The sequence below is a fragment of the Rhineura floridana genome, chromosome 6 (assembly GCF_030035675.1).
Source record: "Rhineura floridana isolate rRhiFlo1 chromosome 6, rRhiFlo1.hap2, whole genome shotgun sequence".
Taxonomy (NCBI): Eukaryota; Metazoa; Chordata; class Lepidosauria; order Squamata; family Rhineuridae; genus Rhineura; species Rhineura floridana.
The window spans coordinates 66,867,134-66,895,088 of record NC_084485.1 but is presented as its reverse complement, the minus strand read 5'-3'; the positions used below and the strand labels follow the sequence as shown (position 1 = coordinate 66,895,088).

The following is a 27,955-nucleotide window of genomic DNA, read 5'->3' as shown; positions in this document are numbered from 1 at the left end:
TAAAAAGCTTGTTCTACAAATATATATATATATATATATATATATATATATATATATATACAAATCACATAATTTAATGAAACATACTTCTTTATTTACAAACACAGAAGCTAACTTCACAGTATTTTACAAATAACTAGCAAGCAATCACTATCTGTTGGGTTTTGTTCAAGCTACAGGAATATCAAATTAATTTTAAAAAGCTGAAAGAAAACTAAACCACAGAAACTTGCAGGGGGGGGGGTGCAGTCCACAATGCCATATATGCAATATAGCTGTTGTTACCCAAGCTCAACTTCAGATTGACTGGGCAGGTTGAAGGTGGCAGGATTATACAGAGGAAGGCGACACAGAAGCCTGGTGGTTAGGGATAGCATAAATTATATTATATAATAAAATATAAGGGACTTCAAACCAATGTTATATTAGAGGAAGAGGGCACAGGATAGTATGCTTAAAGCAAAACCAGTAAAAAAGCTTATTTGCAACTTAAAATGTATCTTCCCATTCCTCAGTTCACTCAATGGGCACAAGGTTATCTGTACCTCCTGCAAGATGCTCTTCTATATATCTATATATCTATATCTATATCTATAAATCTCCTAAATTAGGAGACTGATACGACTTTGGATAAACAACTACACTTGCAAGAAATGAACACACAGAATGCAACTTTTCTAATATAGGCCCAGAAAAAAAAAATCTGTGGATGGCTTTGGATAGGATGCAAAGCTGAAACACAAGTGACTCAAGCTTCCTCTCAGTTTTTTTCCATGTCTTGTGTGAAGTTGCATGCACCATGCCCAGGGAGATGCCTACACATCCTGAAGTGGAGGGAAAACAAGCACATCTTTAGATGATACCTGGAAACATGCTGAGAAGTGTGCCACTCATGCTTTTACCTGGCATCATATCCACCCCATCTTTTAATTTAGATATATGCCGACTCCACCCTCCCCGGTTCACAATTCATATCCAACTAGTCATAAACCCCTTTATAAGTCATCCTCTGGAACCATTTGCATTCCAAGTATTTATTCTAAATGTGCAAAAGTAGGTCAACTTGGAAGATTAGTCATCTTGCTGTTTAAGAGGAACCTAAGCATTAACAGCATTTCTACCAACTCATTACAAGCCAGTGTGAGTAACACAGAGAAAACGAGAGTGCACAGAGTGATTTGCTTCAATTAACAATGCAACAGGAATGTGCTGGTATACAGCAGCATGATGGGTCTTTATGGAAACGTAACTTCAGCATTCATGCTGTCCAGAATAGAAGGATGCAACAGAAACTAATGCAAGACCTCAACTTGGAGACAAGGGGGTTGTCTTGTTCTGTGACAGACGTCTTGGTACTTTAGGGAGCAATATGCGGACTAACCAGCAAAAAGCAGTTCCTGTCCATCAGGTTCTGTACAAATCTTTTCTGAGAGTCAACAGTGCGTTCGCTGCTGGCAGGAAGAGATGATTAGGGGAAAGCATTTTCCTCTTCCATAATTTGCATCTTTTAAAAAAATGTTCCCTGTATCAATAGGCAGCCAGGTCACTTGTCCTTACCATAGTAGCTTAAAGTCAGTCCGTTATCTGACTGAACATTTTATTCTTATTCCATATTATCATGCCAACACAGGAAATAAAGGAAGGCAGGGAAGAGGTCAGGATGTCTTCATAAAAGCTCTGAGATACCACCACCTGCTAAAAACAAAACAATACAAAAACAAAAGCTCAAAAATAAATGACAAAAAAAACCCTCTCACAAATATTTGCAATACCAGAAGCTGGATAGTACAAAAACACTTTCAAAGTTATAGAAGACTTCTAATCAAAAGCAAAGGAATGTCAGGAATGGATCAGATCCCCGAGAAACTCAGTACTCCCCCAAGGTTGGGATTTCTGCAAGCTTACCTGGTTTAGGCACAGTAAATAAGGAAGTTGGACAGACTGTCATAGCAAGTAAGCACTTTGTTGTCAGTGTATTTTCCACGGAAATAGGGTAGGAATTATTGAGATACGGACAGCAGGTAGCTGAGACAGGAGTTATGCAATTATTTCAGCCCACAAGGATTGATTAGCACGTTAGGGAGGTGCCTGACAGCTCATTCCCTCCTGAGAGGAACTGCACTCAAAGTAGATGGTACTTCTGAGTAACTAAAGTTAATGGGATTGGGATGAGCCACAGCCGCAGCCCCAAGGAGCTGGCTCATATGTCCTCCAAGATGGAACCTGGGATTCAAAATGGAACCTGAAAGACTAACATTGATCTGCCTAGTGGCTACGACTAGAAGGCTTCCTACCCAAGCTGCCAGACTGAACTTGAACTAAACCTTCTAAGTCCTGAAGCAAACAAGTTCCATTTAGACCTGGCTGACTTTTTTTCTGGCACATTTTACATAGTAAGGCAGATGCAAGTAGGTAAGGAATTCAGCATCAGGACTTATATATATGGATTTCCTGATTTAGCTTATTACATATGTAGAAAAGCATTTTGCATATGAGAAGGACAATAGCTCAGTGATAAAGCATCTGCTTTATATGCAGAAGTTCCTCCGTTCAGTCCTTTGTATATCTAGGTAGGGCTGAGGGAGATCCCTGTCTAAAACCCTAGAGAGCCACTGCCAGTCAGTGTAGATAACCCTGAGCTAGATGGACCAATTGCTTGACTCTCTATATAGGCAGTTTCCTATTTTTTTCTAAACTGTTGAACTATGAATATAGAACAGGTGGTTTCCTAAACATTCTTAAGTAACAACCAAGAATAGGCCAGATGTTGTTTATGAAATGCAGCGCCCCTGCTCTGCATTCACAGGTCATGCCTTGAGAGGGTCAGTTTTCTGAGTATAAAGGTTGCATCTGAGTTTAGCAACAGGATAAGCCAAAGCACCAATTCAACTGTAAGCAGACCCCAGGAGGAAGGGATGATATTTTGTTCTCCCAGCACAGGCACTCCCATAACTTGGTCTCTTGCCTTCTCACAGGCAGGATTCTAATCCTGCACCAGGACCTGTAACACTCCCCTAATAAAGTCCAAGAGACTTCATAGCTGCAAACATTTAAACATATCTAGAAAATTAAACAAAAAGCATTTGGCAGTTAACTCTATCCTGTCCAAGTTCAAGTATGTCTGCATTGTCAAAAATACAAAGAGATGATTGGTGGTAGCCAACTTAGTCATACTCAGAGAAAACCCACTGAAAACAATGGGATTAAGTGAGCTGTGCCTACCTTGCCCATTGATTTCAATGGGTCTATTCAGAGTATGATTTAGTCAGCTACTACCCACACTTTGAAATGTGAACAGAAACAAGATGGTCCTCCTACATATACCCAACATACTTTAAAGTTTCAGAAACTGTGCAGCATGATGCTATTTAATCTCCATCACATCTCTATGTAACTTCAAGGGTGCTTCTTTTTTTATCTTACAAGAGGCAGTATGACTCTTGTTTAAAACAGATTTCTTGAAAGGCACAAAATAAAAATGAAGCTAGCAAGAAAACAATGAAGCAAACAGATTTCTGCCTTGGAAGGCTGCCACATTTCTTTATCACATCAGTCATAAGCAAAAATGCAATGCATTGATTAATTCTAAAAAAGCAACATAAAGGAGCAGAGCAGGAAGGACAATGAGCAAGCTGGGTAACATAGGACCAGCAGTGAGGGAAAGAAAGGGTTAAAAATAGTTGTTCTGGAGATTATAAAAATTCACAGCAATAGCTACTGATCTTAAGGATATACAAAATTTGGGGGGGTTTCATATCTCTATTACGTATAACAGTTTTTATATAAACAATTATCAAAAGTCACTTCCTATGCCAGCACACTTTCTCCTGCCTCCCTGAACCTTGTCAAACAATTGGGCAGAAAGCAGCTTTGCAATCTATACACAGATCAAAGGAGGGAAATGTGGGCATTGATCATCTGCATGGCATGCAACCAGGTGCAGAAGAACTCTTCATACGATCAGGGTGATGAAGACAGCGGAAGTCCCATTCGCATTTAGTCAAGCAACATTACTGAACTTGCTCAGATTACATAAAATTAGAGCCAATTCCTAAAATCTTGGTAGAGATTAGATTTATTCCAATCTATGGAAAATATTTCATAACGGAGGAAAAAAATAATTTAAGCAGAATAGGCTTTTCTGGAGATAATGTATGAATATTCAGCCAATCTAAGATGTAACAGCTAGATTGTAGCACAATCAGGGCAATATCAGATACCAATCATATTCAGTGTCCATTGATTTCAACAGGTCTACTCTGAGTTTTACAGTTACATATCACCCTTAGTCACAGCATCTTACACAGAAGATGGGGTGACAAGCTACTTATTTAGGCTGCAAGCCAAATACATATCTACTCAGAAGTAAGCTCCATTGGGTTCAATAGGACTTACTCCCAGGTAAGTATGTATTGGATTGCAGCCTTAGAAGCAAAGACCAACTGAGAAACAGATGATGCTAGCAGGATTCTTGTCATTATGAACTTTCATTAAACAAGGAGCTGAAATACAAGACCTCCAATGTCCTTTCCAACTCTATGATAATGAAGGTAGAGGGGGGGCTTGCATTGCAATACCTCTGAGTGATCTGCACCCTTTGTGGACTCCCTGGCAAATAAAACCAGGTCACCTATGTGTCAACAGGGAAGGAGAGTGATGCCCATACTCTACCAGCATCTCCAGGTGCCATCAATTTATATGGAGAAATAATTCACTTATAAGGGAGAAAGTAAAATGACACTAATGGAACACAAGTTAATTTCCTCCCAGTCCCTGGAGATCCCAAGCACTGAAAATCAAGCCTGCTCCTTTGTACACAGCCCCACCTCTTCATTGGCATAGCCCCATTCCGAGTTCTGTTTCTAGCTCCCACTAGTGAGTGACAGAATGTTGGGCAACAAATGCTGAGCCTAGAAATGTTTACAGTTTTGCAGGCAAATACGGATCTAAAACATGAACATGTCACTATTTTTATAGGAAATGCAAGCACAGTCACCAGAAATGCTCCTGTGCGATAGTTGCTCCCTTCTCCCCATTATTATTGTTTTTGGCAACATCAAATATTTCATAAGAGTGCCACAGAACAATATTATAGCTCCCACATACTCCCTTTTATTTCTGCTTTTGACTCCAGTCTTCATGACTAATAAATTTGGGAGGGGGAGGGTGTCAATGGTATGAATCACTGAGACGAACTCCCAAGTTAATGCCTTATTTCCCTTTGATGTAATAATACACCAATTATTTTCCCCCCACTCTTCAACATTCTTTACTGGCATATGCCAACGTTTGTGGTAGCGAGCGTAAACGTTCTGTTCCACGCAATAAAATTTTGTTCATCCTTGAGAGCAGAGTAGCTAAACACTTAGCAAGCAAATGCTGTTTGGGGAGCTCAAGTGCTAAGACTACGCCGCGTCTGGACGAAGCAAGGTCACCAAGCAAGCAGACGCTCACGCTGGGTCCTTACCTGGCAAAGGCTGTCCCAGCTCCACCTGCACTTTACCCTTCGCTGCTCCTTCCAGAGGTAAAGGACCTCTGTCCCCTTTGTAGAGTTTCGGTTTAAATGGAGAATCTTTCTCTTTACCTTTTGATCCTTTAGGCCTGCCTGCTTGCTTCTTCTTGGATTTACCATCTCCCTTCACACCCAGCAGCGGATGGACTTCTGTGAAGGAAGAGGCATGTTTGGAACAGAAAGTGCGTATTTTCAGTTCACAGCATATTCACTCCCCTGTGGACTTTGCAGCTCTCTGAAGCTCATGGCATACCAGAAGAAAGGGGACCGAAGCCATTTTTTAGACGTAAGGGAAGAGAGCAGAAATGTGAGTCAAAAGTGGGATGAACCAGGAGTTAGGATAAAGAGCGTTTGCCAGCAGGTCGTTGTATAGAAACAGAAGAATGAACTTACTGGGTCACTCAGACCAAGACAGCGACTGGTCCGGATGCTTTAGAAGAAATGAGTAACACCACAGGTGACTAAACAAGTACTTCAGCTAATTTAACTTAATTTCCATTCAGTGGTCACAAATTAGAGGTATGCTTCCCTACTGGGGAATGTAATATGTAATATTTTATTAGTTAGTCCAAAGACCATTACAAGCAAAGGTTGGGTACAAAACATTAAAACGTTAAAACGTACATACAAACAAAGTCATAATCAAAGTTATGTAAATATAATTAAAACAAGTATCTTAATCAGGACTATACAAAAGAGCAAGTGACCAGAGAAGGGCGTAGCTTTTTAGAGCAATAACCAAGACTCCAAACTGGGGCTTACTAGAATATTCTGGCTCTTTTGTTACTTTAATTAATTAGTTTAATTTTACGGAGCAACCATACATGGTCTGTTAATTATAACTAGGTTCAAGAATTTAGAGACTTGGACTGTGATTGCTTTTTCAGCACCCTCTAAGAGGGCAAACAAAAGAGCCTCCAGGGAACGACCCAGGAAGGATTTAAGAATGGGGTTTAAAAGATCTTTTCTAGCCCCATTGTAGTACCTACAGTTAAATAGGACATGCGAGACAGACTCAACTTCAGTCTTGTCGCATGGGCAGAATCTGAGATTTCTCGGGATTTTTTCATATCTGTCCTGCAGAAGATTAGAAGGTAGGGCATTGAATCGGGCCAAGGAAAATGCCCTTCTGTACTTGGGTACAGACAGACAGCTTAGATAACTCATCCCATCTTTGCAGGGGAGTCCTGGGAGTCCCAATGAACGGGGTGAACAAGGGCCTGAAGCAGCTACCAGGAGCTCTTGACTGTCTATATCAATTAGCTGCTGTTTGACAATCGCCTTGGCCCTACCAAGCTCCATAGAACTCAGCGGATGAGAGACCCACTGATGCAACTTTATCTTGAACAATCTTTGTCCAGGATGACTTAATAGGGTCTCTCATCATCTGATAAGTGAATGAATCTTGAGAGGGCATAAGACAGCACCGTAGCCAGAATTGGATGACATTTGACCAAGCTAGTCAGTTTATGGAGTTAAGGCCAGCCTCCAAAGTAAGGGTGGCTCCAGCGACACATTTAGGGGCACCAAAAATAGATCTAAGAAAGGTGGCATAGATTCCTCCCAATGAACCTTTGAAAAAGGGGTACCAAATTGGGGCCCCATAGAGTATCATCGGGACTATTTTAATTTTTAAAATACATGTTGCAGCTGGCAAGAATTTCCCGCCCTTAGTGAAAAAGATTCGGGTCAGTGCACCCAGATTTTTCTCAGCCTTGGCCTTAACATATTTAGCTTGGGTTCTCCAAGTGGCTGTTTCTTGAAACCAAATCCCCAAGTACTTATAAGAGGTGACTTGTTCTGGCCTTCCTCCTGGAGAAAACTTTTACATTGGATTTAGAATGGTTAATTATGAGGTTGGCTTCGCAGTATTCTGCAAAACCATTTAACAGTCTTTTGAGGCCCAGCTGGGTTTGGGAGATTAAAACCGCGTCATCTGCGTACAGCAAGATGGATACTCTGGTAGACCCAAGCTTGGGTGGACGGGACTGTAACATTCTCATGGCAGGAGGGAGGTCAGCCAAGTATAAGTTGAATAAGGAGGGGGCAAGAACACACCCCTGTCTGACACCTTGCGAAGAGTGGATCTCTCTCGAGAGATGGCCTCGATAGCTGCAACGTACTTGTATTGAAGTATTACAATACAATGCACGGATCAAGAACAAAAGTCTCTTCTCTATGAGCAGCGAGTCTAGCTTGCTCCAAAGACGATCACAAAGGATGGAATCAAAGGCTGATTTCAAGTCTATAAAGGCTGTGAAAAGTTTGCCGCCTCGTGATTTGGAGTATTTTTGCGCTAAATGAGCCAGTACCAGGCAGTGATCGAGGGTGGAGCTTCTCGATTTGAAGCCTATCTGTTCTTCCCCCAGGATGTTATTATCGTTTATCCACAGATTTAGCTTTGAACTTAAATAACTGGCATACACTTTTCCAACAATAGACAGTTGGGGAATGGAACCAGACAAAAATGCTAAGCATCTGGGGAAAGCACTGGTATTGTTATCCCCAAATGGGTAACATCATGAGATCAGAGAATACAAGAAACACAGGGATCTTGTTTACTCAACTAGTAGTTCAAACACTCTGCTAGACATAATGGTACAAACTTAAAAAGGACTTACTTTACTATTTACTACTGCCTTTGTGAAATTCTAATATTGTCTGATTCACAGTTCAAAGTGATGATTTCCTAATCATGCCTATACAGGAATTTCCATTTTATCTGTGTACATGAGGGGTAGGAAACCTCAGGTCTGGGAACAAATGCGGCCCTCCAGGCCTCTTTATTTGGCCCTCAGAACTCTCCCTAGGCCCCTTCTCTCATTGGCCTCGCTTCACACCCCAAGTGTTTTTGCCTAGCTGGAATGTGTCCTTGAACTCTGATCATGGGTCTTGCTGGCCAAGGTGGAAGACAAACAGCTGTGTGCTGAGCATGCATAGAAACTAGTTTACTATACAAAAGGTAAAAATGTACATTAGATGCTCTGCCCACTTTTGCCATGGCCCCACTAACAACTGGCATGTGGCCCTTGGAAGGCTGCTGAGAAGGGAATGCGGCCCTTGGGCTGAAAAAGATTCCCAGCTCCTGGCATCTGTGATTGTTTTACACTCTGCAAATTCCGTGTGTGTGGAATTAAACAAATTCCTACACAGAAATAAACCTGTGGAATGCTCTGCCAATAGATTCAGTGGTGCTCTCTGTTTTAACCTTTATGCTGTCTGCTGAAACTTTTCTATGCTGCCAAGTTTATGCAGGCAATCAAGAAAATGTCTTTCTGTAATAGTTGATGATCTCCAATTTTTAATTTTTACATGTTTTTATTGTATATATTATTGTTGTAAACCGCTTTGAATTTTTTTAAAAAAGAATAGCAGTATACAAATATTTTTATAAATAATTTCTGCTTAGGAGTGTTATTGTGTGAAGCAGTCCTTAAGCCTTTTGATATTTTATAATAACGGGACAGAGGGTGGAAATGAAAAATGAAGATGGCCTTTTCAGAAGCATTTGTTTCTGTACGGTTAACTGGCTCCACAGAAGTAGGGGCAGGGCAAATAAGATACAACAGATTGATATTCAGAATGGATTTTCTTCTGCAGGACAAAAAGTATTAGGGGTATGCTCCGTATTCAGCTGAGGCCTGAGGCTCAAGCCAAATCGGGCTTCTTCAGAGTCATTTCGGCCTTGGCCAAGTTGGGTTGAGATAGCCCTGGACTGCTATAGGTTGGGTATGGCAGCCCAGAGTGATCTGGGGCTATCCGGGTGCTGGGTGTAGGGCAGGAAGGAGAGGCAGGTGTAGACAAGAAGGGGAAAGCCAAACAGGAAAGGCACCTCTTCATGGGAGAAGGTAGGTGCCTGCCTTGTCTGCCCGACCTCTCCTTCTTCCTGTCAGGCCTCCCCAAGCCCTGCACACCAAATCCCCTTCGCGAGCGGCTTCCCTGCATGCAAAGCAGCCGCACCCTGCAGAAGGGAACCCTCTTACTTATCAGCTGATAAGCAGGAGGATTCATTCTGCGTGATGCCAGTCGCTGTGTGTTTGCAGGTGGCTTTCCTGCATACAAAGAAGCTGCTTCCAAAGCAGCAATGTCCAGCAATGCACAGGATGGAACTGTCCTGTTTTCCAGCTTGTAAGCAAAATGACTCCATCCTGCACTAGTTGCACCTGCCTGCTCTCACAGCACCTCCTCCTTTTCCCCTCTCTACCACATTTTTCATTTTAAAAATGCCCCCTCAATAACTTCAGGGATGGATCCGGGGCCGAGTGAGTGGTCTCATCCTAGGAACAGACCGGGGTCATGAAGGGGATAGAGAGGGCTGTGAAATGGAAATGGATTGCCTTCAAGTCGTTTCCGACTTATGGCGACCCTATGAATAGGTTTTTCATACTAAGCGGTATTCAGAGTGGGGTTTACCATTGCGAGTTAGTGACTGGCTCAAGGTCACCCACTGAGCTTTATGGCTGTGTAGGGATTCGAATCCTGGTCTCCCAGGTCGTAGTCCAACACTCTAACCGCTACACCACACTGACTCTCAAGGGAGGGCTCTGTACAGCCCTAAAAAGTATAGGCACACTTGATGACGTGAAGTGAACCATCATCTCCAGCAAAGTTTTGTTTGGAGTAGTGTTTCCATCCAATGTCATATCCAATGTCTTTGTAACTTTCACCAATATGAACGTAGGCACTCAAACGACAGCAATTCCCACTTACCATCGTTGGGTACTCCCTGCAGTTCTATGTTGGTTGTTTTGGGTTTTTTCTTTGGTGGCTGAGGTCCATCAGACAAGGACTGCCTCTTCTTCTCAGAGCCTATTCCCTCATCAGGTAAGGCGGTCTGAACAGCATCTGGAGGAGGACCATATGGGTTTTCCTCTGGGTCTTCCACTTCAGGAGCAATAGGCAAGTACAATAAAGCTTTGGAGTCTTCCAGTTCTTCATCACTATCAAGGAAATAATATTTTCCCCCATTAACTACATTAAAATTAGCCTTTCAGGCATACTCTACAGCAGGAAAGTGTAACCTAAGGCGCTACAGATTTTACTGAACTACAACCTCCATTATCCCTGGCCATTGGCCATGCTGCTTGGAGGGGATGGGGTTATAATTTAGCAACATCTTGGGTGGTATTCAACAAAATCCCTTACAAGGGATAAGACCGTCTGCTCCCTTTATACTCAGTCGATCACTGTGCTCTGCAGGTGAGGGCCTCCTGCAGATATCTTATCAGGAGGTCCATTCCGCACAGCATAGGACATGGACCTGTAGTGTAGCGGCACCTACCATTTGGAATTCCCTCCCCTTAAATATTATACAGGCACCATCTCTGTTACAGTTTCAGCGCCTACTGAAGACCTTCCTCTTTCAACAAGCCTTTTAAGTAGACACCTTATCCCAGTCTGCGTCGGAATTGCTTTTTAATAAGTTTTTAACCTGTTTTTTTAAAAAAAGATGTTTTTAAAGCTTTTTAAAAAATGTTTTTAAAGGTGTTTTGTTTTAATAGATTTTAAAGTCTGCTTTTATGACTTTTAAAGTGTTTTTAATGTTTTTGTTTGCTGCCCTGGGCTCCTACTGGGAGGAAGGACAGGATATAAATCTAATAAATAAATAAATAAACAATAAATAAAAATTCATGCACTAACACAAGGGTTAGGGTAATTAGGCCTGCAGGCTGGAGGTTCCCCACTACTGGACTAAGTGATTAAAAGCTTTTTGATCAATTAACCAAAGGCACATTTTTAACTGGGCAACATTTTTTTTTTAAAAAAAATGTTTTTAAGACTAAAACTTAGATGAGCAATTGATGCTACACTCTTTCCCCCCCTCATCTGAACGTCTTATTTATATGAAAATGTAAGTTGATTTAGTCTGCAATCCTAACTAGACTTACTAGGGAGTGAGCTTCACTGAACACAATGCCAGTTACTTCAGAGTAAACATAGGATTGTATCCAAATACATATCCAATCAACACAAGGATTTCCTCTTGCACAACAGGACTTTCCCCCTCTCTTCCCTACACGTGCCCCCTAAATCTAGTTTAGGGGTTCCACCAACTCTCCTGAGCAGATTTGGACAGGGCATATACATAGGGGGAAGGGGGGGGGAAGTCTTTTTGTCCAAACAGAAATCCTTGTGTTGATGGGATGTATTAGTTGGATATCACCTAGGTATAGGATTGCACTGTTAATCTATTAAAATGTATAAAATGAATCAACCAAGATGACTTTAATTAGATGACAAGTCTAGTGAATATATTAAAAGATTTTTGAGGGATTGGCAAACATTTATTGTGTACATGCTCGCTGCTGCCACTTTCACCTGCTACAAAAGGCAGCAATGGGATCTACACTGGTTACATCCACTTCCTCATCCTCTGCAGCATCAGCACCTGCCAACCAAAGAAAATCTAAATCACAAATTTGGAGGAACAGAGACATTTCCTTGAGAAACTTCATCTAATGCCTCGATGGCACTACTGCACAAAATTAAAAGATGTCTAGCCTCTCACACAAATATTAGGCAGTGACAAAACAGCATTGATCACATATAGCCTCTTTTCTCCTGATTTTTTAAAAATCCTGTTGCTTATACAGCCTGTTTGGCACCACCACCACCACCAATCTATGCTATGCCTTCCATTCAATGTCATTTCCCCTAGGAACAGCTATGCCACCTCAGTACTGAAGCTTGTTTACTTAGGTACATTGTTAACCAGAATTCTTGTGAAGATGAAAATTAAATGGAAAGTGAGCTTTATACTGACTTCTGTAATCATGCCCTCTTTTTCCAAACATTTGAAAGTATCTGCTTAAATTTTGCAGCACTGCAGTTTGTGTTAGACCTGACTGTAACTAAATCAACTGTCACTGAACAAGCCATTGAACACCAACTGTAGTTTCCAGTAGGATATAGCTCTCTGAAGACATCAAGCAGCTGGTTACTAGAAATAACAAAAGAATTGGAATAAGGATTCTTGCTTGGCTAGAAAAGGCAACAGATGGCTAAAGAAAAGCAGAAGAGAAAGAATGTGGACAAAGATAGTGAGGAAGGACTGGAGAAAGTATAATGTGAAACACTTATCAGCATCAACAAACTGAGGATTCACCAGCACTATTGGTAACGGAGTCTAGGGCGCTTAAGCTTTACTAGATGCAAAGGCATTCTCTGGAAACTGAACTAACCCAAAATCTCCAAGTGAGTAGTTGGAATAACTAACCTGGGTTCTCAAAATAGCACAAAATATGGACTAGTACTGGCAAAAACTGGAAATTGTTTGCTATAGGTATCTATAAGGATACTGCTCACGCTAGATAGACTACAGAGCATGAACCATGTGGCTATGCTCTAAAGTGCAATGGGCCTTGATATGCTGCCTAGAGATTCAAAGGCTCAATATGAGTTAAATCAAAAGAACTGCTAACCTCCAAGGTATATATCTATATCATTCCTTCAGTACAAAATGCTCCCAAGGTGGCCATTATACAAACAATAATGGTATATCATCAGACCCAGAAAGGACTTCACTAATTATTGCCTTTTTAGTCTGTCATACATGCACATAGGATGATGTTTCACCAAATAACCAGTACCTCAGTATTGTAATGATGTGCACCAAGAGGTGAAGATTACAGTTCTGGGGGCAGAAGAATGGGTAATCTAGGCTGTGGCTATGCAACTAGGATGCAAGGATATATACTGTCCATATAGTTTTATCCTGGACAATTTCAATCAATGCATTCTTTACCTGTCTGCTCCGGCTCACTCTTATCTTCATCTTCTATGTCAAACTCAGACTCCCGCTCTTCATACTCTACATTTTCATCCAGCTCTTTAAAATCAGGTGCAAAAGCACTCCAGTTTTCCTAAACCACAAAGAACATTTCACCCTCATGCTCCTCTACAGCAGGGAAGCAGTTATATAATAACATCTTAGCTGTGCACCAAAGAGCCACAACCCATGGGCAACCTCACAGGACCAGTCCCTTGCTTGAGATTCAGAGTCACAAGATGTACTAAACAAGTGGATTCGTTATCTGTGTTGTGTAAGGCTGCATCAGGATTTCTTGCATGCCTTTCAACATTTTTTCTCTCCACAGTGAAAAGGATTCTTATAACCCTCTGGCTACAAACATTTTTCATCAGTTTTGAAATTATGTGGATCTCTCTGAAAAATACTTTTAAAAGGATATTGGTCTTACAGTGTATTTTCAAATAACTCTAAAGGTATCCAGAACGTTTAAATAAACAAATAAATAAGAGTCACCCAAGGTATTAAAGCACAGAAATGGAAGAAAATGTGTAATACTGCTTTGTTGCTGTTGTTATATGCCTTCAAGTCGATTACAACTTATGGCGACCTATGAATCCAATATTTATTTATTTATTACATTTATACCCGGCCTTTCTTTTCATGTTAGAAACCCAAGGCGGCTTGCATGTGGTTCCCAGGCGGTCTCCCATCCAGGCACTGACCAGACCTGACCCTGCTTAGCTTCAGCAGGGAGCCGGCCTCATGTGCCTTCAGACCATAGCCTGGGACTAATAATAGCAATAATACTGCTACCTACCTGTAATCTTAATTTTATGGAAAGATGGGAACCCTTTAGATGATATTGGAATAACAGATAAGGGAATAGTAGATTGGAAAGGTTTTTGATCCAATAAGGTAATGATACATCCAGTATGGGACAATACTATAAATTTATTTTTCATTGTTAGTATAGTAAGTAGTTGTTAGCTTAGTTTTATCTTTTCCTTTTTTCTTCTTTTTCATTTCCTTGTTATGCATTTGATAATTTCTTTATGACACTGAATACATAATGGTATTGACTGTATAAAACAATGGATATATACTGTAAATGTATCTACAATTAGTGAATTTGGGGGACTGGGGTAGGAGGGGAAGGTGCTATTACTTTTGTTTGGTTTCATTTGTCGGGACTATTCATATGTACTTTATATGATTCAATAAAACTGATTCTAAAAAGTACTGCTACCTACCACTTGATTTTGAGCCCATATGGATACCACACCACTGGAAATTGAAGCGATGATAGGTCGGACAGGATGCCACTAGATTGCACCAGGAACAGGGGGAGAAAAGTGGCATATTTTTAAAAATGCAGTCTGGCCAGTAGTTCTGACCAAATTAATTGCTTGAGAAAAAGAAAAAGCAGTACTTACTGCTACATCTAGCAAGAGTTCTCCCCTTGTGCCATGGAGGATCTTCACTAGGTTTCCAATGCTCTTCTCCCAGATGTACAAAGCGTGCTGTCGTGCTGAACCTGCAACAATGTATTCCCCATCACCAGAGAAACAGCATTTTTTCCAAGGTGTCCTGCAGAAACGGGAATTGACAATACAAGTCATGTTGTTCTACTGTGCAGTAGTGAAAAGCAAGGGTTCTACAGAATTTCAGCTCCAAAAAAGCAACTGTCAAAAGATGCATTATGCATAGGAACGGGTGTGGTATTCTGAAACCACAAAAAGCAAATTCTGCAATATGAATTATACAAATTGCTCAAGTCAGGATATATTTTCCTAAATTAACTTATTTAATCTTATGTCTCAAGAATTGCTTCTAATCACAAGCCTATTACAATATGTTTGTATGTAATATGAAAACTATATACAATTTCCAGTTACAACTCTTGCCTTTCTACTGCACTACTGCAGACCTTGGAGTTGTGCTCAGTTTCTTTAGGAAAGGGCCAGGACAGATCTGGACTTACAGAAAGTGTGATGATAGCAGGATGGCTCAGTTAGTGTAGAGGGGTGTCTCTTAAGAACTATGGAGAAGGACTCGTCAACTGTATTAAGGGAAGAACATTCATCATTCTACCTGGCTGCGTCAAAGAGAAAGGTGAGACAATGATCCCTCCATGCCACCACCATCACTGTCCCAATCAGCCTAGCCAAGACCAGAACTATTTCCATTAGCAGCCATACCACCTAGCTACATCAGAGGAAGAGGTCCCAGGCTATGGTCTAAAGGCATATGAGGCCGGCACCCTGCCGAAGCTAAGCAGGGTCAGGTCTGGTCAGTGCCTGGATGGGAGACCACCTGGGAACCATATGTAAGCCGCCTTGGGTTTCTATCATGAAAAGAAAGGCAGGGTATAAATGAAATAAATAAATAAGAGGTGAGATAGCAAGCCACCCCAAAATCCATTGGCCTGGCTGGGACAATTTACCATGGGGCTCTTTCTCTCCCTGAAGAGTGGTCGTGATATCTTATTTTTCTCTTCCCTCCCTGTACTTTTTTCTTTTTGTTTGATTTATTAGATTATAATCCCCACCATTCCACCCTGGCTATGCAATTCTTTCCTAGGAGAGCTCAAGTAGCACCTGTGTCATTATCCTTTTGGTAACAGGAGTTAAAGAATTTTTTGTTCTCCAAGACATTTCAAGGCCATGCTGTTTCAGACCCTGTGGTGTGACTAGTACTTTGGGCTCCACCATTTGCTAGTTGCTTTTAGCTCCTGGGAGTTGTATTGTGTTTTACTGTGTCAGTTTTCTTGTATTTAGGCTTTATACTGGGTTAGATTTTTAAGGTTTTTTGGTGGGTTTTTACTTGACAATTGTTACGTTTTTAACTGATTTGTACAATGTCTAGAAGACTTGTTTTTGAGGTGTCTTAACAGCTAAATATTTTAAGCTCTGAATTGCTTTAGCGCAGTTGCAGAAAAATGGAATATCAACCCAGCAAAAGCAGTTAATTAATCTGACCGTTGGAGTGACTATAAATTTTAGGATTCTCTTCAGATGAAATTCTCCTGAGGATCATATTTTGAACTTCAATACAAATTTACAGCCAGGTCCTATGGATGTTTACTCAGAGTGTTCAACAGGGCTTACTCTCAGTTAAGTGTGCACAGGACTACAACCGTAGCCATGCAGACAGGCATCCTGCCTTACCGCAGAAAACTGTGTTTACTGAGCCAGGAAGCACTTTCATATATGACAAGACCATTCTGGAGCCAATTCCTCTGCAGCCACATTCAAAGCCTTTGGGGGTAGAATATTTTTGTTTTTCAAACTTATTTCTTTGTAAGTTATGCCAAAGGACCAACTAATAGAATCCTGTTATTTAGTGAACTTTGAATATTGGAAAGTGCATACCCTGACAGTTAATTCCTACCTGTTCACTAAGTCCTGCAGCTTTTGCATTGGTTCTGGTTCTCCATCTCTACCACAGGTCAAGATTTCCCTCCCGTCGTAGACTCTGATTATGCGATCAGCAGTATTTATTAGAAAGCAACTGAGGGATGGAAAAGACCATTACAGTATTTTTGCTTGTATCTTTTATGTACCACTGAGCCACTGTTTTACGATAGATTATGCAAGCGACACGATAAGTCCATAGACCAGGATCCAAATTATTATTATTAGAATTTATTTCTTAGCTTATTGTATATTGCCTAGAAGCTTTGGTGTTAAGAATTAGCTAAAAGTGTCCAATATAGCAAATACCACTGTAAAAGAAATACAATTAAACCAACCATAAACAATAAAACAGGGTCATGGCCTAGGGAGAGTCCCAAGAACCAGACAGAGAGGTCCAGAGAACCACATTTGGCCCCCAGGCCTGAGGTCCCCCCTCCACAATATGTAAGTGTAACCACCCCAAGAAATTACTCTGTATATATACCCTAGTTGCCTTCAGTGTCAATTAAGGCAGCTGGAGAACTACAACTACTAACTGGGAAGAGACCACAGCCCTGTGGCAGAGCAAATGCTTTGAATGCAAAATGCCCAAGTTCAATCCCTGGCATCTCCAGCTAGAAGTAGTAAGTCCTCTGCCTGAGACCTCAGAGAGAGACTGCCAATCAGAGTAGACAATACTAGGCCCAATGGAAAAAATATTCTGACCTGGAGGAAGGCAGCTTCTTATGTTCCTATAAAGGCAATTTCTTGCATTTCTACTCTCTTTATCAGCAAACTGAGTTTTACCATTGTCTCATAAAAGCTTACCAGGTTCGCTAAATTATGGAAACAAGCTCTATTCACACATTGAAACAGCATCCACTAAATACATGGAGGTGGGGAGCAGCCTCATCCCAACTGTTCAGTGGGAGGAGTGAGCAGAGCTCTACACATATACAACTGTACAGGCAATCAAATCCTGCATGATTAGGTTTTACATATATAGAGTTGTCTACACCTTCTGCTGAAACTGTAGAGTTGGGGGGGTGACAATGGGTACAAATCCTCCTCCTCCCCACCACACATGTAATGAACACGGTATGGAAGTGCAAATAGGGTTAGTGTCTTCAACTCACCTTCCTTTTCGAGCAAACTCTATGGATTTAATAGCTGTGGTATTGCTGGTTCCTGTTGTTACTCTGAAGGAAGCAACAAGGTCCTGAGTGTCTGTCTTTAAGACCAAGATCTAACAATATAAGTAAAAATAAATCAGATAACATTTACTGTGGCCTATTCACCACATATTCTTCTTGTTTAGAGTTTGTAAGAAAAGGCAAAGAAAGTCTGCAAAGTGTGTCATTACAAGACAATTCTGTCAGTATTTATGAGATACTAAACAAGTGTCTTCCACTCACACCAATAAAAAGAAAAGATTAGGGGCAAGTTCAACACCATCTATTTAAGATGGTGACGTCCTACTGGAGCAGGCATGAAATCACAGTAGGAATTAGAAACTTAGTCTCTATGCAACAGATGCAGGAAAATGAACCTATAAAACGGTTATTTGTTCAAAAATGTCCTATTATGATAATGTTCACAACATTAAATTCTGAATAATTCTTTGAACCCAAGGTGGTGGGGGGGAAGGAAATATCACAGCATTTAGGCAATTTATTTTAAATAGTAAAATTTATAAGGGTACCTAGAATGAGTATCTGATTTGGCTCAGAGAGTGCCTAAGCTGAATAAAAAAAAAAAAGACTCCGTTTGGAAGGCAAAGAAGTTAGCAACTATATACATTGATTTCACAACTAGGACTGTCAGGGAAGAATGCCAATAAAATTTAGATCCAGCAATGGTGATCCAAGGGCACAAAAGGGTGCCAAGGTGGAGGGAATCTCCCACATCCATTAACGGGTTGAACATAGTATACACTAACTACAGCCAAGATAATGCGGCGGAGGGTTGAAATGAGACACGGACACCGGTGTTTGGGTTGAACTAATCGGGCACTTTATGAAATCTTAACACTGAAGTAAAAACCTAAAATAAACCTGCAGAGAGGGATTATAAGTGCGGAAGTGGTGCATGCAAGTTAGGCAAAGCCTGCGAGCAGCTATTAGGGTAACTGACCCCTGCTGGGGCAGGGGTAAGCCATTTGCCCACCCCAGCCCCCAGCATATCCTGAAGGGGTGAGAGAGAGGCCTTCCTACATTACCACCGCCTGGGGCTCCAAAGCTCCAGGCAGATGAAGCAAGTTGGCCCCAAAGGCAGCCTGTATCTTGCCCCTGGCCCTATCGTCCTGAGCTGCAGGCCTCAGTAGCTGCCTCTTACTCCCCAATGTGCCTACGGGTGTCACAGCTAGCTTGTCCTTACCAGTTTTTCCACTTCTGCAGTTTCCTGCCATATTGAATGAATTAACTAACCTGTTTAGAATAGCCAACGTAAATGCCAAAAGTTCCACGCAGTGTTAAACAATCCTGAGTAATCATATCTTTGTAGTCAAAGTATATTCAGTTTGTCATGATTTAAATTCCCCATTGAGTTCAATGGGACTTACCTCTCAGGTAAGTGAATATTGGATTGCAGTCCAAGCACACTTACCTGGGAGGAAGTCCTATTGACCTTGTGGGATTTACTTACGAGTATAACACCCTCAGATTGTGCTGCATGACAAGTTATTGAAAAGACTCCTTTAATTATCACAATTAAATTTTTAAAAATGCTATTCTAAGGAGAGTCATAAGCATCAGATTATTAAACCCTCCACCCACCAAATATTATCCCGGTGTCTTCTCACCTTCCCTTTAGCATTCCCCGTATAGATATATTCCCCGCGTCGGTCAAAAGAAGCCACCACATTCAGATCAGAATCATCATCCACCGGTAGGACAACATGCTTTGAATCAGATAACGTAAGCATGACTGGGGCAGACTTCATTGGACATACCAACACGCTGTTTCTAAATAAATAGAAACCAACAAGGAACAAAAAAATAAATTCTCAAATTTGCTATATTCTTACCTGGTGTCTCTTCTACAATATGGAAACGGGAGTAGAAGGGAAAGTGTAGCCTTAGAGATGGGTTCTAAGGATGCAGGAGGTTTGCATAAGCTTGAAAGCAGAGGCCTAAGAGCCAGAGATCAGAGCAAGGGCAAGAAATAAAAGAAGTCAGAAACGAAGAGAATGGGATCGGGGGGGGGGAACCCTCAAGGGAAAAGATTTAGGGATGTAGAGAAGACAAAATACTGCAATTGCAGATAGCAAGCACAATCCTGAAAGAGGCATTCCTTCCTGAGTGAGAGATGCCTGCATCTTTTTCTTTAGAACGATTGCGTTTTTTTCTCATACGCAAACTAATGCAATTAATCTATTAGCTAACTGCCATTCTTTAATCAGGTTGCAGCCGTATCAGCATATTGAATTGGGTCCAATAGCTAATATAACTGCTGCAAAAATGGTTCACAATGTTCTTGCCTCCCTATATTCATCAAAAGGCAAACAAAGGTATTCTCTATTAGCTACAGCCTCATGTGAACTGCATTAGAGTGGTTAATTCTTCAGGTCCCAGGCACGGATGTGCAGCAAGGTCATCATCTCCAGACAGGGGACTGTATCCATTGTAGCACCAAGTAGGCATCATGACAGCGCAAAGATTACTGCTAGCAGAACAGCACTTGCCTCCCTCTCCTCCCATGTGTTCTAGCAGTTCCCCAAACTTTCTGGAGCAGATTTGAGGAGGGCGCAGGGGTGCATGGTGTGGAACAAGGAGAAAAGTTCCATTTTGTTAATGGTACTCATTGCGTTGACAGGATGTGTTAGCTGAATACCATCCAGGGTCACTGACTGCGCAAGAAATGCAACTGATAAACGGCATTCCTAGCCATGGCCAGCATTGCTCATCCAAGAACGGGTTCCAAGAATACTCCCCAGCCTCTGGATCTATTTTGATGGGGAAACTGCTACTACACCTATCACAAGTTTCAAAGACCCCAATACAGCACTGGAGCCCCCAGTGGACTCAGCTCCATAAACTACCTTCAATTTTAGCTTCTTTAACCTCATTCACTCAACTCAAGCCTCCACACATTGATTTATACATTGCAGCTCCTAAGTGCTAAGTGAATTACAAAATGCGTTCAGAGCCCTCTCCATGTATATGGTGAATGTGTGGAGGGGCCAGATGGACTACCTCTCTTAGCATAGGTCCCAACAACTGGACATCTCCTGGCTGCGCCTTTCCCAATATCCAAGCACTGAGCATAACATTGGCAGCTGGGGGTGTCCGCACGTATAGCTGAGCAGCCACTGGCACTGAGAGTCTCTGCATGTACAACTATCCATGCAAAGGCCTCCTCAATGCCAGACATCAAGAGGTGGAACTGACAGGTGTGCAAACAACAGGGTTGGGGCAAGTAGTGGGATCATACTGCCCCTCTCCACATTGGTTATATGCATGGAGTGTGCTCTTCTGAATACTACTATAGAACTGCCGTCAGTATATTGATGGCTTCCAATGGCAAAGCTTCAGATTTTCATTCATTCATTCATTCATTCATTCATTCATTCATTCATTCATTCATTCATTCATTCATTCTAGAAACCCAAGGCGGCTTCCATATGGTTCCCAGACAGTCTCCCATCCAGGCACTGACCAGACCTGACCAGGGTACTGGCCTCATGTGCCTTCAGACCATAGCCTGGGACTGGATCACCTCTCCTAGTAGCTTCATACCTTATGGTGAAGGACAAGTAAAAGAAAAAATGCAGATGTTAAATAGCATTGGTGAAAAGCTCTGTGGCACACCACAAGACCATTCACAGGGCTTTAAACTAGCATCACCATTGACCACCTTTTGCATATGATCAGAATGTGATCATTAGTTTACCAACTTTCATTTCCCTCCAAACCTAGGCAATTTATGTTGTAACAATTCTGAGCTAAGTCTAAAACATACAATAAAGAACTGTTTTGAATAATACAAACGATGAAATGTAATCAAGATTAGAATACTTCAGACTTCAAAACTACACTGGGAAAAGATCTTCATCAATATTACTTACTGGTCTCGGGGATGGTACTGGACTTTCAGGATAGGAGAAGGGAAACGAAACCTCTGATCACAATCACCAGTCAGAACATCCCACTGAGATACCATATTATCAGTTGACGCACTCACCAATTTGTGACCATCTCGACTCCAGCTGGAAGAGAAAGTTCAAGATAGCAACTCCTCCTTTGCCTCTATCCCCACAAAAATTAATTTAAATGGTCGGAGCTACTGGCTCATACAGTAACCCACTCCTATGTTTTCTAATCAAAAGAATATTCTGTCAAAGACATTTCCAAGTAAATGTATAGACTTTAGAACGGATCAATTTGATTATCTGTCCTTGGAGTTAAAAAGTGAGACAATGTTTCTAGGCTAGTAAAGTATGAACCCAAAAAGTGGTCAGTGCTGAAAATGGAAAGTTATTTATTTTTAAAGCTTATATCCCACATTTTTCCAGTAAGTGGACTCAAAGCAGCCAGATCAAAAGAACTGCTAGTTCCATGAGCTCAACAGGATTTAGTCTTGTTTTTCTTGAACATCAGCATCCTATGCTGTAAGGTAAATTGCTTTTGAAACTGAGGGGAGTGTCAAAAGCAGTTTGTGATATGCCATAGAGGTCAGCAGTTCAAAGAAAAAGGTCAAAAAATCCACTGGGCCAGCACAAGCCCCTTGCATGAATCTAAGAAGCAATTTGGATCTCAGCCATTAACTGTGATCCAAAGCCAGTGAATGCATCTGTGTATGGGAATGGGAATCATCTGCGCAGCTGGAACAGTCGCCAATCTTTTCCCCCCAGCAACTGCTTCCAAAGAGTTGACTTTACAAACCAACTTTCTTTGTTAGCTTCTGATGTGTATACTTCACACTACGCTCAAGCTATACAAGTTTTAACTTGTGAAAAATAGTACACTCAATACATGTAGGACATGCTGTGTTTTTGAACTAAGATGCAGGTATAAAATATATAAATAAAATTCAATGTGTATTAAGATGATTTCTTACCATAAAGAACAGACCGGGTGAATATGGGCACTTATGATTTTTGCTATGCCCCTTGTCAAGAAGTCCCAAATGACAATTCGGCCATCGTTACAACCTACAGCTAGAAGAGTGCCCCACCTGTTAAAAGTACAAGTAAGGGCCATGCTAATGCAGTCCAATGTGCCATCAGCTTCCTGAAAACAACAAAAGACATACAAACAATTAAGAATAGTTTCATTTCTCAGCTATACGACCAGCTCACTTCACTCCTTTGTAACATCTCAGACAAAATAAATCCACTGCCATTTGACAGATCACCAAGATACTCAAGGCACAATGTTCATGTGATTAACAATCAGAAATTGAAGGGACACTGGTTTTAAGAGATATTTTCCTGATGCATTTTAGCATATTATCCAATTATCCACATCATAGCAAAGCAAACATCTGTTTCCTTTTTTCAAAAATGACAAAGCAATATTAGAATAGTATGCATCAACCTGAAAAAACATTTACCTCTGGATAGTTCTGTCCAAAGGATTCTGAAAAAAAAACACAGAAGCATGAAATAAGTTCTACAGTGCCACACTCTTTGTGTTATACAACACTTAAACATCTGGCTTAAGGTGAAACTATGCTCTCATATTCTGAAATGAGAAATCTGATCCTACAAGTCAGGCATTGACTTTAACTCCCATCAACCCCAGCCAGCACAGTTAATAGTCTAGGGCAGTGATTCCCAACCTGGGGGCCATGACCCCCAGGGGGACTGTGAAGTAATCGGGGGGGGGGCGCAAACAGTAAAGAAATGAATTATTTATTCTTTTTTTTTTTTAAGTCTTCATTCCCTGGATGCTGTCTGCTCCCCACTGACACTGCAGACTACATCTCCCTTTTGCTCCAAATAAGCGGGGAGGACTTTTGCTGAAGTGGCAAAGCATCTTTCAGGTGTACTGAGGGTGGGCGTCTGCCTATAAAATGTGGCAGACGCCAAAGTAGGCTAAGGGTGGAGCTACCAGGAAGAACAGGGGATTACTATCGCTGACTCCCATCTCCTCGTACTCCCATCTCCTCACTGCTGACAATGCCCTTGCTCAGAACGAGAGGAGAGGGCTTTTCTTGAAACAAAAAGAAGGAAGACTGCAAGGAAAGGCTGCTTTCTCCCTTCCTTCCTGGCAGCCAGCCTGCCTGCCTTTCTTGGCTCCAGCTTCACTGCCACCTCCTTTTAAAAAATATTTATATGCAAGGCTGCCCAGATCTCACCTTTGGCCCAGATGGAGCCAAGGAGCAGCGAGAATGCTCAGGACTTGCTCAACACTCATCTCTGAGGCTAAGTATGTGTGTGCCAGCGCCCCCCTTTTCTTTGATCTACATTCCACCCCCCAATATCTCTCTCCAAGACATTGCGGCAGTTGACGGCTTCCCCCTCTCTCACATGCCCAAATGCATGCACACCTGCAGATGCTTGCAAGGAGAGGCAGGTGTATTTGTGTGTGTGTGTGTGCTGATCTGCCTTCCGCTCCACTCGCATTCCCCAACTGCATGCTAACCAAGTCATCAGTTCTGATGATCGTCCCAAGGCCTAAAAGCACTAACCCCCCTCCTCAATCTATCCACCCTTCTGTCTTCACAATGTAGCATCCCTACCATGACCACATTGCTACTTCTATTATTATTATTATTATTATAAAGCTCAGCAGGTTGGCTGAGGCAGGAGTCCACATACTGCAGCTGAAATGTATTTATTTAATTATTATTGCATTTTTATCCCACCTTTCCTCCAAGTTGCTCAAGATGGCCCTCTCTCCATTTTATCCTTACACAGACCCTGTGAGATAGGTCAGGCTGAGAAACTGTGTCTGGTCCCCCAGTGGGCTTCATAGCTGGGTGGGGATTTGAACCTGGATCTTAGTTCAACACTGTCACCCACTGGTGTTGGGAGACAGGATTGTACACCTTCGGACTGTGGGCAAGGAGGGGATACCAATTTGATTGGACTTTTGCATTAAGAAAAGAAAGCAACACCTCCCTGTCTATAGGGAGCTTTTAATGGAAAGGAATATTTAGAGATGTGATTTTGCCATGCACCATTTTTTTCAATTAACAGGCTAAAATTACAATTAGCATGGGGGAGGGGGGGGTCACAAAATTTTTTGAGCTTACAAAGGAGGTCCCTTATTAATAAAGGCTGGGAAACACCAGTCTAGGATAAGGAGTTATATAGTTCAGCAACATCAGGAGGGCCACAGGTTCCCCACCATTGCTACAAATAAATGTTGTGCACTATGTGGGCCCATACTCCAGAATCTGAAAGTACTGTCATTCTAGCAACAAAGCACAGCCAATTTAAATATTCTTAACTTAACAAGAAGAAAGCAAATCTGTCATTTGGGCAACAATAAAATAAGAATATTGATTAGTACTTCCTGGAAGAGCAAAATCTAAGTGCACAATATTTGAAGTAACCATGCAAATCCCAAGCATTAGGAAATTATCATGATTATCTATAAGAATAGCATTAATATTACCTTGACATAAAAATCCTCAGAAAGGAAAGGCTCTGCTCCTAATCTCATTGATAGGGGAGGTTAGGCAGATGAATGCAAAAAGAAGAACCTACTCTGTGATGGCCCTTTCGGGAACTAGGTGACCAGTGGAACTCATCTAAATCCACTCAGTTATTTAGATAAAAGATACAAGACTGTGTCTAGAGGGGCCTTTAATCTGGAATGCTCAACTTGGTTTATAATTACTGTTATGTTATTTCTTTGTGTTGCACTCATCCTAGTGCTAAGGTGAATATTCCACAACAGGAAGGATTTCCCATCATGCAACTAAACGTTCTCTCCCTCTCCTCCCCCAGCGTAGCTCCTAAATCTGGGATGGCACGGGGCACAAGTGGGGGTAAAACCTGTAGCACTAGTGCAAGAATTTAGTTGAATACCACCCATTATTTGTAAGCCATTGAAATAAGTTGAAAATAAAAGAAAGATAATAAATTTGAAAATAAAAAACCCAAACTTCTTTTGAAAGATTTAGGACCAAATTACACATTATATTAAAATGCATGTTTGCATTTAACATGCATATTTCTTAAAATGCAAACATCAGCTGGGGGTGGCTGATCATTACTGGGATGCCAATGGGGGATTATTATCAGAATAGCAGCAGGAGAGAAAAGAGTTAACATTCCCCTCATGCCTGCTATGATAACAATCATACCACCTCCTGCAGATGCTATTGCATTTTTAAAAATCTGTTAAATACAAAAATTCATCTCACATCACATCTAGTTTGGCCCTCAGTTTTGCTCATATTCAGGAACTGATCAACTAGTACATCAAGCAAGCAATGATTTCCCATTATGTTAAGTCTGCTTTTATTGGTTTTGTTTTTCCATGTAGCATGTGTCATGGACTACTTGCAAAAATAAACAGGAGGCAGTTACTCTGCAAGTACCTTTCCACAATGCAAATGCTCTTGGTCTAAGACACATCAATTTTGCAAAATCATCAGTGGGCACTCTGTAGATGAAAGTTCTTGTCCTTGGAGCAGTGTCAATTTCATCTCTCCCAACTCTAAGAATACACCTACTGAGAACAGGTTTAGGCCTAAACATCTAAGTACACTTACTAAAAAGTAAATTTCACTGAAATCAGTGGGTCTGATTAGGACTGGGCTGTACATACTCTAATGAAAGGCTCTGGATAAATGCTGAATAGGACAGGAAATTGGTTAAACTGAAACAGATCTTCCAGAGTGGATATGGTATATTACCCAACTAAATGTTTCAGTATACCAGAGATAGCGTATCTACTCTATGTTGTATAATAAAACTGAACAATCCACAAAGATCATTGATACATGACTATAAACACTGTACAGCACAAATACACAAACAGTGCAAGCCTATGCTTCGTTACACAGAAATAACTGTCACTGTGTTCAATGGGGCTTACTCACAGCTGTGTGAAAAAGACTGCAGTCTAAGTAACTTCTTTGGTCCCAAGATACTAGAAATCAGAAACCTGAATGTGGGTTTGGCACTGCGAGACAAAAGCCTCTGGGGTTTTGGTACTTGAGATTATTTGGCAGTTTGTTAAACTTTACGAAAGGTTGTGAATGAGTTGTTACATGAGGTTCACAGTAGGTGGCGATAACAGGGCCTCATCTTGGCCTTGATTCGCCATTAAAAACCACCACCACCACCACCAGAAGATAATAACTAGAAGAATGGTCAGAACTGACGTGACTGCCATGGCAACAGGATGTCAGATTGTTTGACCTAGCAACAGGGCAGGCATAAACCTGGCATGAGAAATCAAGCATGGCTATGGCTTCAGGGTACCAATTTTTGCCACGGTGATGTCAATAGTGAAGTAGGGAACCACAAAACTATATGCCACTAAAAGCGCCTCCAGGGTTGTTTGAAATTAAGGTTCTTAAAGCGAGCCTTGTTCTAGCCACAACTGGTTTCATTCTCGCATGGAGCTTCCCCAGGCCAGGACCCAGCCGAGTTGCTCCTCCACCTTCTCCGCCCGGATCAGGGCTCGGATGCTCCGGCACTTTGATACCTTCCAGGCCGCACGCTCCCCTCCCATGTTTGCGCTGCACCCAAACTCCCAACCACCTCCCCTGCAGCGGGCCCCAGCCCTGGCCCTCTCCCACCCTACGAAGGAGGAAGGACTAAGTAAGGAGAGTTCAAGAGAGCAATTTCAACTCACGCACCGAGCAGCTCTAGATTCATCTTGGCCACTCTCGTCCCGTCCCGCTCCGGAATCAAGGACCCTGGGGGTCCTCACCTCGAAGGGTCTGACTAGACTTGGCCTGAGAAACTCTCTGCCCACTCCCTCCGCAGGGCTTCGGTACCTCTTTTGCTTCTCGCCGAACTCTGGGTCTCGATGGTCGCCCCCACAACTTCGGGAAGCCCGTACACAATGTCGCGGAACAGATGGTTTGGCTCAAGAAAGAATCTGGCAGCCTTAAAAACAGCTAGAAATCGAAGTACGTTGAATAAAGAGCACCGGCTTGAAACAAGAAGACATGTGCTAAGAGTTCCGGGAGAGGGAGAAGTACTAGCGCAACCCACGTTATTCTAATTAATACCGGGATGGCGTACTCTAGCTGCTGTTGGACTCCGCCTCCCATCGGCGAGGACCATTGGCCATCCTGGCTGGGCTGATGGGAGTTGGAGTCCAACAGCATCTGGACTGCACTAAGTTCCCCATTCTGCTCGAAGACGAAAGGGAAATAGAGGAGGTT

General features: G+C 41.8%; 1 protein-coding gene across 5 annotated transcripts; it reads right to left on the bottom strand.

Annotated features, from left to right (window-relative positions):
* RBBP5 (RB binding protein 5, histone lysine methyltransferase complex subunit) lies at positions 1–27,780 on the bottom strand. Of its 5 annotated transcripts, none has more exons than XM_061632177.1 (14): positions 27,563–27,780; positions 23,210–23,235; positions 22,715–22,887; positions 21,723–21,863; positions 19,458–19,620; positions 17,794–17,903; positions 16,653–16,772; positions 14,696–14,849; positions 14,513–14,584; positions 13,257–13,374; positions 11,831–11,900; positions 10,223–10,452; positions 5,468–5,662; positions 1–1,695 (listed from the first exon to the last, which is right to left on the bottom strand). In XM_061632177.1, exons 3-14 carry the CDS (start codon positions 22,855–22,857, stop codon positions 1,667–1,669), a joined length of 1,545 nt encoding a protein of 514 aa, XP_061488161.1. In that variant the 5' UTR covers positions 22,858–22,887; positions 23,210–23,235; positions 27,563–27,780; the 3' UTR covers positions 1–1,666. The 5 variants fall into 5 exon arrangements, with proteins under 5 accessions (XP_061488161.1, XP_061488157.1, XP_061488158.1 ...); XM_061632173.1 differs by having other exon boundaries at positions 27,422–27,655; XM_061632174.1 differs by having other exon boundaries at positions 1–1,692; positions 27,422–27,655.
* Between the last annotated feature and the right edge of the window lie 175 nt (positions 27,781–27,955).

Coding starts and splice junctions, on each gene's coding strand:
- RBBP5 (XM_061632173.1), bottom strand. Junction 21,864..22,714: donor CACCCGGTCTGTTCTTTATG/GTAAGAAATCAT, acceptor TTTCTCTTCCAG/CTGGAGTCGAGATGGTCACA. Junction 16,773..17,793: donor GAGTTTGCTCGAAAAGGAAG/GTGAGTTGAAGA, acceptor TCCATCCCTCAG/TTGCTTTCTAATAAATACTG.